A 12,914-nucleotide genomic window follows, 5' to 3' on the forward strand; every position below is an offset into this window, starting at 1 on the left:
AAGTGAGGAAGTGGTCTTTTTTCTGTCGTGTCTAAGTCATTAACGGTAAGCACGCTTTGATTCTCGTGTATGAAGTCTGTTTTCTCCGTATGTGAGGAACAAAATGACCAACACCTGCCGGTACAACACCTGCTGGTACGTTTACGTTTCTTAGAATCTTTAGACGGTTCACTGGGGCACTAAAAGAGTCGTCTGCACATCAGACTGGGCAACCCTCCCATGCATAGAGTACGGTTTTACTATGAAGAACAACACTTTATGACAGTATTTCATCACCAAGTATAAAATATTTATTTGTACCATCTATATCTATTCATGCACACTTTACTACATTATTCTGGCAATTGTTCTTAAGTACATTTAACAGTATAAAATCGCCGGAATGTACAGAATGTTGCCTGCACCATTTGCTAGGAAACACTTTACACTTTACTCTTCCCTTTCCCTGTGGTTTCCTCACAGCACCTTCAGATATCATCATGCTTCCCCAAATCAAATAAATTATTTATCAATTAATTAGTTATATCATACTTCAAGGCTTGCTACAATTGAAACTAACTCAAAGTACAACATGACCTAGCTCCGATTTTTATGTTTTTCCTACTATGATGATGACCTACCCCATGCCCAGTGGTATAGCCTACACTCACACACTCCATGGAGCTCGCTCAGAACCATTTCTTGAATTTGCCTCACAAAAGACTATACTAATAATTAGAACGAAAAAAAAATGCACAAAGCCAGTCCGAAACTAAACAGGAAATCTAAAAAATGAGAACTAAGTTTCTGAAGCTTTATCAGAAATCACCACTGTCAGGAGAAACCACTAGGATCGAGGGTAGGTCAATACAGTACTGGAACATGTCAGATGAGGTAAGGGCTGTCCAGCAGGGCATTGCCAGCAGCTACACCCCCGTCTTCTGTGGAGGATGGTTTGGTCCTGAGCAGGTGACCCCCCTCCTGGTTCAGCACGACCTCATCGCCCTTCCTGAAACATTCATAAATGGGGTATTTTCAATAATTGTTTAATACTTTCATAAAATACATTGCATACATTTATCAACAGAGTCTTCCAACGAGAACAGCTTGGAATAGGGATGTCCAAAGCTGGAGTATGTTGGCACACAGTAGACAAGTCATATCAATACTTTACTTCCATTGGGTTCAACAATGATTCAGTGTACAATCTGTAGGTTACTGTAAATCAGGAAATTTTTTGGTGGTTATCTTTTTTTGCATTTTTGTGCTTACCTCTCCCCTAAGAATTCATGATGCTGCAAATATGCATTTCTTTTGCATTACCACAGTACTATAGCAATTATTTCAAAACCTGAAACTCTCCTTCCCTTCCTATAACTCAACATAAAGTCCTTATAACTAAAGGAATTTACAGTTCAGTCAAAGAAGGTTAGATATCCAGGTAATGCAAAATAGCATTTTACTCAACCAACAAAATAATACCCAGTTGCTTGAGAAGTATCTATATGGTAAATTTACAGCTGAGTAGGACAAAAAGGACTGCGATGATGACTGAATCAGTAAAACTGCACCATGATCTCACCCACCCAATGAACACTCCGAAGATGCCCAGCTTGAGTAACTACTTTTTGGCGTATCTTATTACCTGGATGTCTCACCTACATCGAAGTTACTTGTAGTTGGTTAGATAATAATCTGTGAGGACAAAAAGGACTGTGATATCTGTATCTGAATGCATGATGATGACCAAATCAGTAAACTACACCATGATGTTGTCACACCCACCCAATGAAGACTCCGAAGATGCCCAGTTCGCTGACCGCCTCCGTTAGCGCCGGTTCCCTGCCCGGCCGGACCGCGTAGTTCGACACGACAGCTGGGCGTATCCGGTCCATCACGATGTACGCCGTCCTCTCCTTAACGTCTGCCATGTTGTTCAGCGCTGCGGGGATGTCCTCGCCGAAGATGTTGTTACCTGGGTAACGGATAGCCTGGTCAGAGCTCGCTCTTCTTCTTCTTCTCCTTATGTGTTAACTGTTAACGTTTACCAACATTATTCCGACACCCTCAGACAATGTGTCTAAACAGATCTCCAACACAACATCCCCAATAGTACAACGCACTTCTGTATATCTTTGATAACTGTGCATACCTGGGGGAAGCTGAACTAGAGATATCTAAACATGACATTTGGCAGAAATATATAACCCAGGATAAATGTTGTAATGGATCTGACAGAGTTCTTCTCCACCTACGACTGTGCTGTGACAATCACCCCTACAAAATATGGCCCACACCAGTGGGCAGGGTGTTGTAACATCACCCGTACAAATCATAGCCTAGATCGTCAGGTTAAGCAAATTGTTACCTCCTCCCTCCCTCTGTGGCTTCATGACGAACCTGCCGGGATCTGAGGTCACCATCTCTACTGTCCAGTCCCCCTCAGCACCCTGCAGACAACACGGGACACGTGGAGGTCAGACAACACGGGACACGTGAAGGTCAGACAACACGGGACACGTGGAGGTCAGACAACACGGGACACGTGGAGGTCAGACAACACGGGACACGTGGAGGTCAGACAACACGGGACATGTGAAGGTCAGACAACACGGAACACATGAAGGTCAGACAACACGGGACATGTGAAGGTCAGACAACACGGAACACATGAAGGTCAGACATCACGGGACACATGAAGGTCAGACAACACGGGACGTGAAGGTCAGACAACACGGAACACATGAAGGTCAGACATCATGGGACACATGAAGGTCAGACAACACGGGACGTGAAGGTCAGACAACACGGAACACATGAAGGTCAGACAACACGGAACACATGAAGGTCAGACATCACGGGACGTGAAGGTCAGACAACACGGAACACATGAAGGTCAGACAACACGGGACACATGAAGGTCAGACAACACGGGACACATGAAGGTCAGACATCACGGGACGTGAAGTTATCCGGATAAACTATATCTAAAGATAATTCAATTTCTACGATTGGATGGAAACCGGAAATTACTTCTGGATGTCTAGAGTGACTCTTCTTCATTCTAGAAATGCTGAACAAGATTGATGGATGTCACTTGAAACATCAAGAGGAAAATGTCAAATTTTCATCCAGTTGTAGAGATTGGATTGTCTTTAAACATGGGACATATTTCATTATCATTTCTCTGCCAAGTGCTTGCTGACACAGACATTGCAGGTAACTGCATGTTTTTTTCACAACACTGTTCTTATTGTAGTGTGATGATGAAACCTTGAGTACTGAGCAACATTCCCCCTCACGCCTTCAGATGAATACTGCTGTCCTTGGTGCTGAATGATTGGTGAGTAGGATCTGGGCCTAACAGAAACTCTAGTCTTACATGTGGCTTGCTCCCAGAGTTTTTCTTTAGACTTCATCATTTCTATTGTATTGCTACCTATGTGCATTTCCTCACCAGTTCTAGTGTGTACTGCCCTGCAAACGTTGCTCTGACTCTTTCCACTGCCTCAGGGTCCTTTAAAAACTTCTCCAGCACACCCGGCTGGGCTAGCTCCTGTTGCACTTTTTTAGTGCCTGCTAGATGGTAGGAAATACACGGACACTTGATGGCTTTGGACTGCTCTATCTTTAACCGGGCTGTCCACTCCTGGAAGATGAAAATAAGTGAGGTCACGTTTCTCAGTATCCATGTATTGTTCTTAGCCAGTTGTAAATGCATTAAGCCGGAAGAGGGACACTTAAAGATGAGCTTGTGATGGCTGTACTCCAGAGAGAGTGAGAAACTTGAATGTGTAAGTCCCTATTAAAGCAAGAAAGTTGTGGTGGTGGGGGGATGTTGTCCCTGGTTTCAGATACACATGCCCAACTAATACTGACCTGTTCTGTGGGGTAGTCTGTAGAGATTACTGACCTGTTCTGTGGGGTAGTCTGTTGGGATGTAGAGATTACTGACCTGTTCTGTGGGGTAGTCTGTGGAGATTACTGACCTGTTCTATGGGGTAGTCTGTTGGGATGTAGAGATTACTGACCTGTTCTGTGGGGTAGTCTGTGGAGATTACTGACCTGTTCTGTGGGGTAGTCTGTAGAGATTACTGACCTGTTCTGTGGGGTAGTCTGTTGGGATGTAGAGATTACTGACCTGTTCTGTGGGTAGTCTGTTGGGATGTAGAGATTACTGACCTGTTCTGTGGGGTAGTCTATAGAGATTACTGGCCTGTTCTGTGGGGTAGTCTGTAGAGATTACTGACCTGTTCTGTGGGGTAGTCTGTAGAGATTACTGGCCTGTTCTGTGGGGTAGTCTGTAGAGATTACTGACCTGTTCTGTGGGGTAGTCTGTAGAGATTACTGACCTGTTCTGTGGGGTAGTCTGTAGAGATTACTGACCTGTTCTGTGGGGTAGTCTGTAGAGATTACTGACCTGTTCTGTGGGGTAGTCTGTAGAGATTACTGACCTGTTCTGTGGGGTAGTCTGTAGAGATTACTGACCTGTTCTGTGGGGTAGTCTGTAGGGATGTAGAGATTACTGACCTGTTCTGTGGGGTAGGATGTAGCCTGCCCTGAAGTACGCCACTGCAACCTCCTCACCATCCCTGTAACAGTAACACATTATCAGCAACATGCAGCAGTCAGAACAAACCACAAGACAGCAGAGAAAAGGGGATGACAGGACAGAACTATCTGATTAAAAACCTGGTTTAGCTGTAAAACAGAATAAGGTGTATCACTGTATACAGAGCTAGACTGAGTATACCTACACCAGTAATGTTTATCAGACTTACACCAGTAATGTTTATCAGACTTACACCAGTAATGTTTATCAGACTTACACCAGTAATGTTTATCAGACTTACACCAGTAATGTTTATCAGACTTACACCAGTAATGTTTATCAGACTTACACCAGTAATGTTTATCAGACTTACACCAGTAATGTTTTATCAGACTTACACCAGTAATGTTTATCAGACTTACACCAGTAATGTTTTATCAGACTTACACCAGTAATGTTTTATCAGACTTACACCAGTAATGTTTTATCAGACTTACACCAGTAATGTTTAATCAGACTTACACCAGTAATGTTTTATCAGACTTACACCAGTAATGTTTTATCAGACTTACACCAGTAATGTTTAATCAGACTTACACCAGTAATGTTTTATCAGACTTACACCAGTAATGTTTAATCAGACTTACACCAGTAATGTTTTATCAGACTTACACCAGTAATGTTTTATCAGACTTACACCAGTAATGTTTAATCAGACTTACACCAGTAATGTTTTATCAGACTTACACCAGTAATGTCTTGTCAGGCCTGAGTTCTCCCCTGTCGTGGATCTGTGTCAGTGTGCAGCGCCTCACCCTGATGCTGGGGTTCCTGAAACAGCAAACATCAAACATTAACAAACATCAGGAACATTCCAGGGTTAGAACTGTGGAAATGCTGCAGCCTTGGGTTTAACTTTAAATCAGAAAGATTTGCCCCACTTAACCCATGCTTAGGCTACATAAATATCAATTTGTATTTTGACATCTGGCTTAACAGTGTTCTGGATGATGTCAAGATTACCACTGTTTCAAAACAGAAACCTGTGAGACCTAGAAGAGCTGGCCCACAATCAGATGGAATGGTGCAGAATAGTCAGCAAGAGAAGTCAGAAACTTGATGCAGGCTGCTCAACCCAGTGATGAGGAGACTTTATCAGTAATTATTATCAATAAGAACGAGCCCATCTCCTACCTGTCCATGGCAGCGAACTCCAGCCAGCGTTGGTCCATGGCGTTCCTGTTCTCCTCCTGAACCACAACCACGATCACGGCGCTGAAACCAGGCAATATTTGTTTATTTATCTTATCTATTGGTTTTGCTGTTCAGCACGCACATCCAGGGCTGCCCAACTAGCCTGTGGCTATTACAAAGGGCTAGCCCTACTGACAAAAACAGAGATAATACAAAAGGAATTGAACATTTACAAAGACAGGGCACTTTTCAGTAACAGTATTCTAAGTACATAAAAAGATAAAAATAAAAAAGAACTTTAATATATATACATAGTGTACTTTTATAATATACAGTGTGTATATATACACAGTGTAGGATAGTGTACATTGTAGTATCTATAATGGAGTATATGACAACATTATCAACATCATTATCAGGCAACGTTTGTCAGTTATATGGAGCGCGGGCCGGTTGGTCACCTCAATGGGGCGTAATTCACAGCTACTACATGACGATGCAATAAGATGACGGCATGACCAAATATGGCCAACCTACATGTCTGTGAACAGTTATACATGCACTATACTGCCTGCATTTCTCTCTGTTTGTATATGTCAACAGAAAGTCACACTTTAAACATTTTCTCATGCTTCAGACATGGAGGGTAGTATGGTCTCCCACCGCTGTTTAAGATGGAACAGTAGGGTCTCTCACCTCTGTTCCCCGTATAGTTCCCAGGCTGCTGCCAGACCCCCTGCTAGGCTGGACATCGCTCTGTTCTGTGGCAACTGTGGTAGGAGACAAAATGTGACTTTGCAAAGAAAGTGACGAGACAAAATTCAACCCTGACATTTCCATATCTCTCCAGACCTAGATATGGAATGCTGCAAATTTTCTGTCAGCACAGTCTCATACTCACATGTCTGTCAGCTGTGAACCTGGAAACACCACAGAGCCGTAGAACATGTCTGAAACATGGACAATGTTAAGACTATTAGCTATCATCTTCTTAGGAAGGAAATCCTTAGCGATTCTACCTCCAAAATTTTAGGCCAGAAGAAAGACGCGCGGGCGTGCACGCGCAAATGCACATACGCACACACACACACACACACTCATACACACACACACACACACTCATACACACACACACACACTCATACACACACACACGCACACACACACACACACATACACACACGCACACACACACATATACAGGACACACACAAACACACACCTGTGTAAGCCTGGCATCTGTGACCCCAGCCCCCCAAAGCTGGAGGCGATACAGTTGATCTCAATCTGCTTCAGCTGTAGCAAGTCCAGCCTTGGTTGTTTTGCTTCTGGTTCTCCGTTCTCCTGGCCTGTCCTGCTGGGATCGTCCAGCATGTAGTCGGACCTGTGCAGCCCCAGGCACACCGGCTGGGTGGGGGAGGTGGGGAGGTGAGACAGGATTTTTATTTTTACTTAATGGTCACCACACAACAAGACATGAAGGTCATTTGAAGGTGTGACACGAAGGCCACATTGTAAATGTAACAGCATCTCTTCACCATAGGTCAGAAACATTATGATTGAGACCAGCTCAATTTCTCCTCACTAAGAGTGAGGACTGTATCTGTATCTGTATCTATGATGGCTGTTTTCTTCGTATCCGAAGATCAATGGTAGGCAGACAGGTTGATTAGACGATCAGTCTGCCTGGCCTGCACGTGACTTTTTAAGGTGAAGGAGGGGTGTGCACTTCCTTCTCCACCCTCTCGTCTACTGGCGCACTAAGTCCTACAGGGACAGAACTGTTTTGCCACGTAAGACGGCCCCAGCAGATGCAGGTTTATTATTTGGAGTTTCCATCTCCTAGGAGGACTTCCGACCAAGGATGCAAGAGGTTCCTCCTACCCCTGACTCGTGTGTCATGGCGGGTGCGTCATGCCCGAACATGCCCCTATGGCCTGTCACCACAGCAAAGGCCTGTCACTGCCACTAGCCGCAGCTATGCCACGCGGTCACACACATCTGTATCTATACAGTCAATATAACCGCAGTTCGGCGTAACACACCAGCTTTACCCAACCTACTACTACTAGCGGACCCAATAGACAAAGCAGGGATTACGAAGGCTGCTGAAGACTATATAGTGAGCAAAAGCCTACACTCACTATGCAACTTCACCATTGTATTTCAACCTTTATATTCAACTTTATCAAGAGATAAGCTATGTATTACAATAGTTACAATAAAACAGATAAGCTATATACATTTGTATTACAGTAGCTATAAAAGAGATAAGCTATATATCACTGTAGTTATAAATCACATTAAGAATTCCTGCCACTTCATGTAGTTTCATATTAGTTTTATTTACAGATGTACATCAGTACAACATCTGTTTGTTAGTTTCTTTCCTTGGGCAAAGTTAGACAGAATGTTAAGGAAACTCTCACCTGAGCCACGCCCTCCCGTCGCACCTGCTCATAGATGCGGAACAGCCGACAGGTGAAGTCGTCCACCTGGATGGTACTGTAATATCAATAATCAATCAGTTAATCAGTATTGGTAAATAAGGAACCAAAACAGTGTTTTGTTGAGGCAGTATTGATCAAACCAGGATATGAAAATTACTGGACAGGTTTAGGTTATTTTTTGCTTAGTCATTATGAGGCACAGCATTAGTGCTTTGTCATCACTGGTTATCACGTCTTTTTAGAAAATATATGATATGTACTCTTGTACTTCCCCTGAACCATTCTGGAGTGAAAGTCCCTGCCTGGTACGGTGTTAATTGCTCCCACCGTTTGGTCCTTCAGTGCCAGGCAGGAGGGCTGCCCACCCTAACCCGGGACCTCAACTACCACCCCCCCCCCCACACACACACATACACACACATTTGGGGGTATCTATGATGATGATGATGATAATGATGATGATGATGATGATAATGATGATGATGTTGATGATGATGATGTTGATGATGGTGGTGATGTTAGCAAGTCTTTATTAGTCAATCATTATCTTTGTACTACAGCATTACCAGTTACCATTGTTTAATACAATATCCTTTTGGAAAATAGAAAATATACGTAAGGAAGTCTTTATTGGTTGGTCGTTATCTTTGTACCACAACATCCCCAGTTATCATAAAGACACAAGACAAAAAGAGCCTACAGTCTGTGTGGAGTGTAAATCCTTGAGAATCTCCGTACCTTCTGAGGCAGCTGGTGAGGAAGTTTGAGTCCTGGCTGAGCCGGTGGACCAGGAGGTTAAAGTCACGCTGCACCGCCTTCGCTTGGTCAAACAGCACCCTGGGGGGTACAATATGAGTCATAAGGTATGACATATGCAGGGTGGGGGGGACAGTTTCCTGACATTCAAGGTTTCCAAACATCACGTAGGGTAAAGATCATTGTAATCACTAGGCAAGCAACTCTGTAAATGACTAAACACAGACACTGGTGTGTGAAATTTGAACAAGCTGAAATGACTGAAATATCACACAACATTCAAAACAAAATTTGTGTTGACAGTGATGCTGTAGGTCTCTTGTGAGAGGTGCATTACCAGGATACAGATGCTAGATACAGACAGGTGTGTTACCTGGTACAGTTGAGCAGTTTCAGGTGTCAGAAAAAGACAGGTGTGTTAGTACAGTTGAGCAGTTTCAGGTGTCAGAAACAGACAGGTGTGTTACCTGGGGGTCGGTATTCTCTTTTCCACAAGGCAGCCTATTTTGATTTCCTCTATTAAAAATAAATTTGTAACAAAATCCGCCTTATTCTCGAGCATTCTTCTGAACTCTGCGTTTGTGTTACCTGGGTACAGGTGTGTTACCTGGGTACAGGTGTGTTACCTGGGTACAGGTGTGTTACCTGGGTACAGGTGTGTTACCTGGGTACAGGTGTGTTACCTGGGTACAGGTGTGTTACCTGGGTACAGGTGTATTACCTGGGTACAGGTGTGTTACCTGGGTACAGGTGTGTTACCTGGGTACAGGTGTGTTACCTGGGTACAGGTGTATTACCTGGGTACAGGTGTGTTACCTGGGTACAGGTGTGTAACCTGAGTGCAGGTGTGTTACCTGGGTACAGGTGTGTTACCTGGGTACAGGTGTGTTACCTGGGTACAGGTGTATTACCTGGGTACAGGTGTGTTACCTGGGTACAGGTGAAGGCAGCAGCTGGAAAGGTGCAAAGTTGACGGCATCAGAAGAGTTTGGCTGCTCCTCGGTTCTCATGGCGACACCGTGCAGGATGGCCCAGTCCTTGGCGGAGTCCGCTGCGGTGGTCAGCAGGGGCGGGGCCAGGGGGAGGGGCAGCGCCGGCTCCATGGTCTGCTGGGGGCGGGGAGGGTGGGTCTTACTATCAGCGGTTACAAACGGCTGCAAACTTCTCAAAACTATTAAACCATTCATACACCTAAAAGCTTTCATCAACGAATGCTCCTTGGTATTATATAGAGGAGTGACTGGAACCGGTATGCAGACTAATAGCCACAGGCGACAGTTGTATTAAGGGCTACATTAGCTCCTACAACAGTAGCTCTTTAAAATATACAACTGTCGCCTAGTGGCTAGCAGACTTCAAATCCATATCCTACAACTGCACCCCCTCCCCACACAAGTTGTGAGATAGATACCCAACTACTAGAGAGTTTTTGCGTCACCGTTAACTCACAGACGGTACGACAGGTGTGTAGCGGCAGGTGTGCAGCGTCAGGTGTGCAGCGGCAGTTTTGCACCGTCACCTGGCGCAGACAACTCGCAACACGCGTCAACCCGGAAGCAAGACGATGCACCTGTCTGACAGCGGTGCATGGTGGGAGCAAAGTACCACTCTGCCTTGGGGGGGGGGGGGTGACCTAATACTAGGATCTTATGAATCTATCAATTCTAACAGTTTCTTGCATCATATTTTTCAGATACATCTAATTTTAGTTCTTAATTTGTAGCATTGTATCTGTGTCATTACAAATACACAAAATCCGTACTGCATATTATAATAAATTCTCTCCCCTATTTCAGAAATCTATTGTTCCACCAGCTGATTTTCCTTGGAAGGATCCAAACAAGACGGTTACGGATAAAAGTAACGTTATATACTTTTTTTCTCTTTCAACAGAATACACAGTTTATGTTTAGTGTTTATCTCTCTAAAATAAAACCATTTCCAAACATTTAAACGTTGTGTTGTCCACTGTCTGGTACTCAGTTAAACTTCAACAATAATGGACACCCCTGTAAAATGTGTAAACAGTTCCGTCCACCTCCTCCAGCCGGCAGGTTGAGCGGTGTTAGTAGAGTGTTTGGACACACCGGTGTGTACACTGGGCACGTTATGTACACTGCATGGGTATGTACACTGGGTATGTACACTGGGTATGACCTATTGTTTAGCCGCGGGGATGTCTAACCACACCGCTATGATGTCAGCTATCCCGGGGTTACGTCAGCTCACGCACCGCGCGGTCCAGGACGCGGGACCTCTAACGTAACTGTTCCCCCGTGAGTATGTTATTGTTCGTCAGTGGGAAGGGGTGTGTAAGCTACTTGTTTGTGGATTTTGGAGTGCTAGAATTGTTGTGTGTTCTTGTTACTAAATGTTCTTTTGTAACTTTTATTTTGTCTAATCTAATTGGCCTTTTGGCTGGTATAAACAGGAAAGTGATACCGTATCTACAGCCGTCATACGTCATCAGTTGCCACTGCGAATGATTGATGGATTAATCGGTTGTTTCATTTATTCCTTCATTCACTCGTAGGGTGCATCCTGGGAAAATGGTACAGATGGTAAGGATCCAGATGATCGAAACCTAAATCCTACGGAAAACACATCTACGCTCAGTCGGAGGTTTGCACTATCTTTATCATCTTTTTTATTTCAAATATTAGTTTCATTAAAAGGCAATAGAAAAATTCTAATCAGATCCAAAAACCATTGCACACGTTGATGTCATCCATGGAATACTATTCATATGGCCCGAATCTCTCGTCTCCATGGAAACCACCACTGTGTGACATTATCTCCCCTGCGATCGGCTGAGCTTTGATCCCTCTGTGTACCTGCTCTTTACCTGAGCGACACACCTGCAGTGGGAGGTACTGAAGGTCACACCTGGCACCTGCCTGCACACCTGTCCACAGGTGACACGTTCAATTGTCAGCATATCAAACCAGGTGAGAGCAGTAACTGTTCCGTTGTAGGACCGGGATCGGGGTCATGTAGGTCACTAACAATGCAAACAAGAGAAAATCGTCAGACGGGGTTTGGCCTTTGCCCCAGTTTCTGCCACTCGCGTCACTTCAGGTTATGTAATCTCCAAGCAGATGTGGGGTGTAACAATTCTACAGATGTTCTCATGGGTTTGGGAAGTCTTACCACATAGTGGTGTCTTTGCCTTTGGACTTTAAAGTCAACTATCACTGCCTGCTGAAAAATAGCAACACCATGTCATGAACATTGGTCATTAGCAGAGATGTGCCCTTTGCCCCAGTTTACAGTGTTAAGATATCATGTGAATCGGCATGCATGTTTTACTCCATAGGATTAGTGTCTATCAGAAAATAACACTCTCCTGTGGAGTTTAGAACTCCTGGCCTTTAATAGGACTATTGGGACCAGGAAAGATGCTCAGGGCTGGAAATAGGAAATCGGAATCGATGGCGTGACAGGAACACTGAAATAAGAGCACAGGAAAAAGGATGACAGCAGAAAAGGCCAAGTGCAGCTAACTACCGCGTGTGTGCTTGTTAACTTAAAGTCTACGACTAGCCGGGCACAGAGAGCTGTGTTGTCATTTTCTGATTTTGGTTGATCAATTATCAGAAGGATTTGATAGATTTACAGTCACTGTAGTTGATTCTGAAGTTTAGCTATCTTTGTGTTGTTATATTTCTGTGATAAGCTCCCACTAATAATGATTATGTGTTGTTAGTGCATAACCTAGTTTGAGATGATTACTTATTACCCTTATGTTCGATTATTACGTCTTATGTTAGCTGAATCGTAGATCTGTTGATAACAACTGAAGGGACCACTTAAGGTTTAGAAGAAATTTAAAAAAGTTAAACAGCAATTGGAGTCATTCATGTGTGAAGCATGTGAAACCTCTGGTGAATACAGTTGAATTCAGTTCATCCATCCAGATCTTTTTATCCCCTTGTTCCTCAGGAGTGGCGCTAGGCTGACGGCACGCTAAAGCCCCCCCCCCC

The 12,914-nt window shown here is 44.0% G+C and overlaps 1 protein-coding gene and 1 long non-coding RNA gene across 3 annotated transcripts; one reads left to right on the forward strand and one right to left on the reverse strand.

Annotated features, from left to right (window-relative positions):
* Window positions 1-280: 280 nt before the first annotated feature.
* On the reverse strand, window positions 281-10,519 carry LOC118418034 (glutathione synthetase-like). 2 transcript variants are annotated; one of them, XM_035823828.1, is made up of 15 exons: window positions 10,381-10,519; window positions 9,862-10,037; window positions 8,914-9,012; window positions 8,155-8,230; window positions 6,948-7,132; window positions 6,627-6,675; window positions 6,422-6,495; window positions 5,726-5,806; window positions 5,279-5,362; window positions 4,529-4,571; window positions 4,079-4,105; window positions 3,437-3,628; window positions 2,348-2,429; window positions 1,765-1,954; window positions 281-988 (listed from the first exon to the last, which is right to left on the reverse strand). In XM_035823828.1, the coding sequence occupies exons 2-15, from the start codon at window positions 10,032-10,034 to the stop codon at window positions 865-867; spliced, it is 1,479 nt and encodes a 492-aa protein (XP_035679721.1). In that variant the 5' UTR covers window positions 10,035-10,037; window positions 10,381-10,519; the 3' UTR covers window positions 281-864. The 2 variants fall into 2 exon arrangements, with proteins under 2 accessions (XP_035679721.1, XP_035679720.1); XM_035823827.1 differs by having other exon boundaries at window positions 9,862-10,040; window positions 10,381-10,508.
* Window positions 10,520-10,955: 436 nt separating this feature from the next.
* On the forward strand, window positions 10,956-12,914 carry LOC118418399. Its single transcript, XR_004831454.1, has 3 exons — window positions 10,956-11,207; window positions 11,465-11,553; window positions 12,874-12,914. It is a non-coding gene; the product is annotated as an uncharacterized LOC118418399 (long non-coding RNA).

The sequence above is a fragment of the Branchiostoma floridae genome, chromosome 6 (assembly GCF_000003815.2).
Source record: "Branchiostoma floridae strain S238N-H82 chromosome 6, Bfl_VNyyK, whole genome shotgun sequence".
Lineage (NCBI taxonomy): Eukaryota > Metazoa > Chordata > Leptocardii > Amphioxiformes > Branchiostomatidae > Branchiostoma > Branchiostoma floridae.

Bases quoted from the DNA above. Each gene is read 5' to 3' on its own strand.
- LOC118418034 (XM_035823828.1), bottom strand. From the start codon at position 10,034: ATGGAGCCGGCGCTGCCCCTCCCCCTGGCCCCGCCCCTGCTGACCACC. The intron at 6,496-6,626 runs GTGAGTATGAGA...CTCCTACCACAG, and splicing joins GGTTCACAGCTGACAGACAT to TTGCCACAGAACAGAGCGAT. The intron at 989-1,764 runs GTGGGTGTGACA...TGAATGTTTCAG, and splicing joins ATCTTCGGAGTCTTCATTGG to GAAGGGCGATGAGGTCGTGC.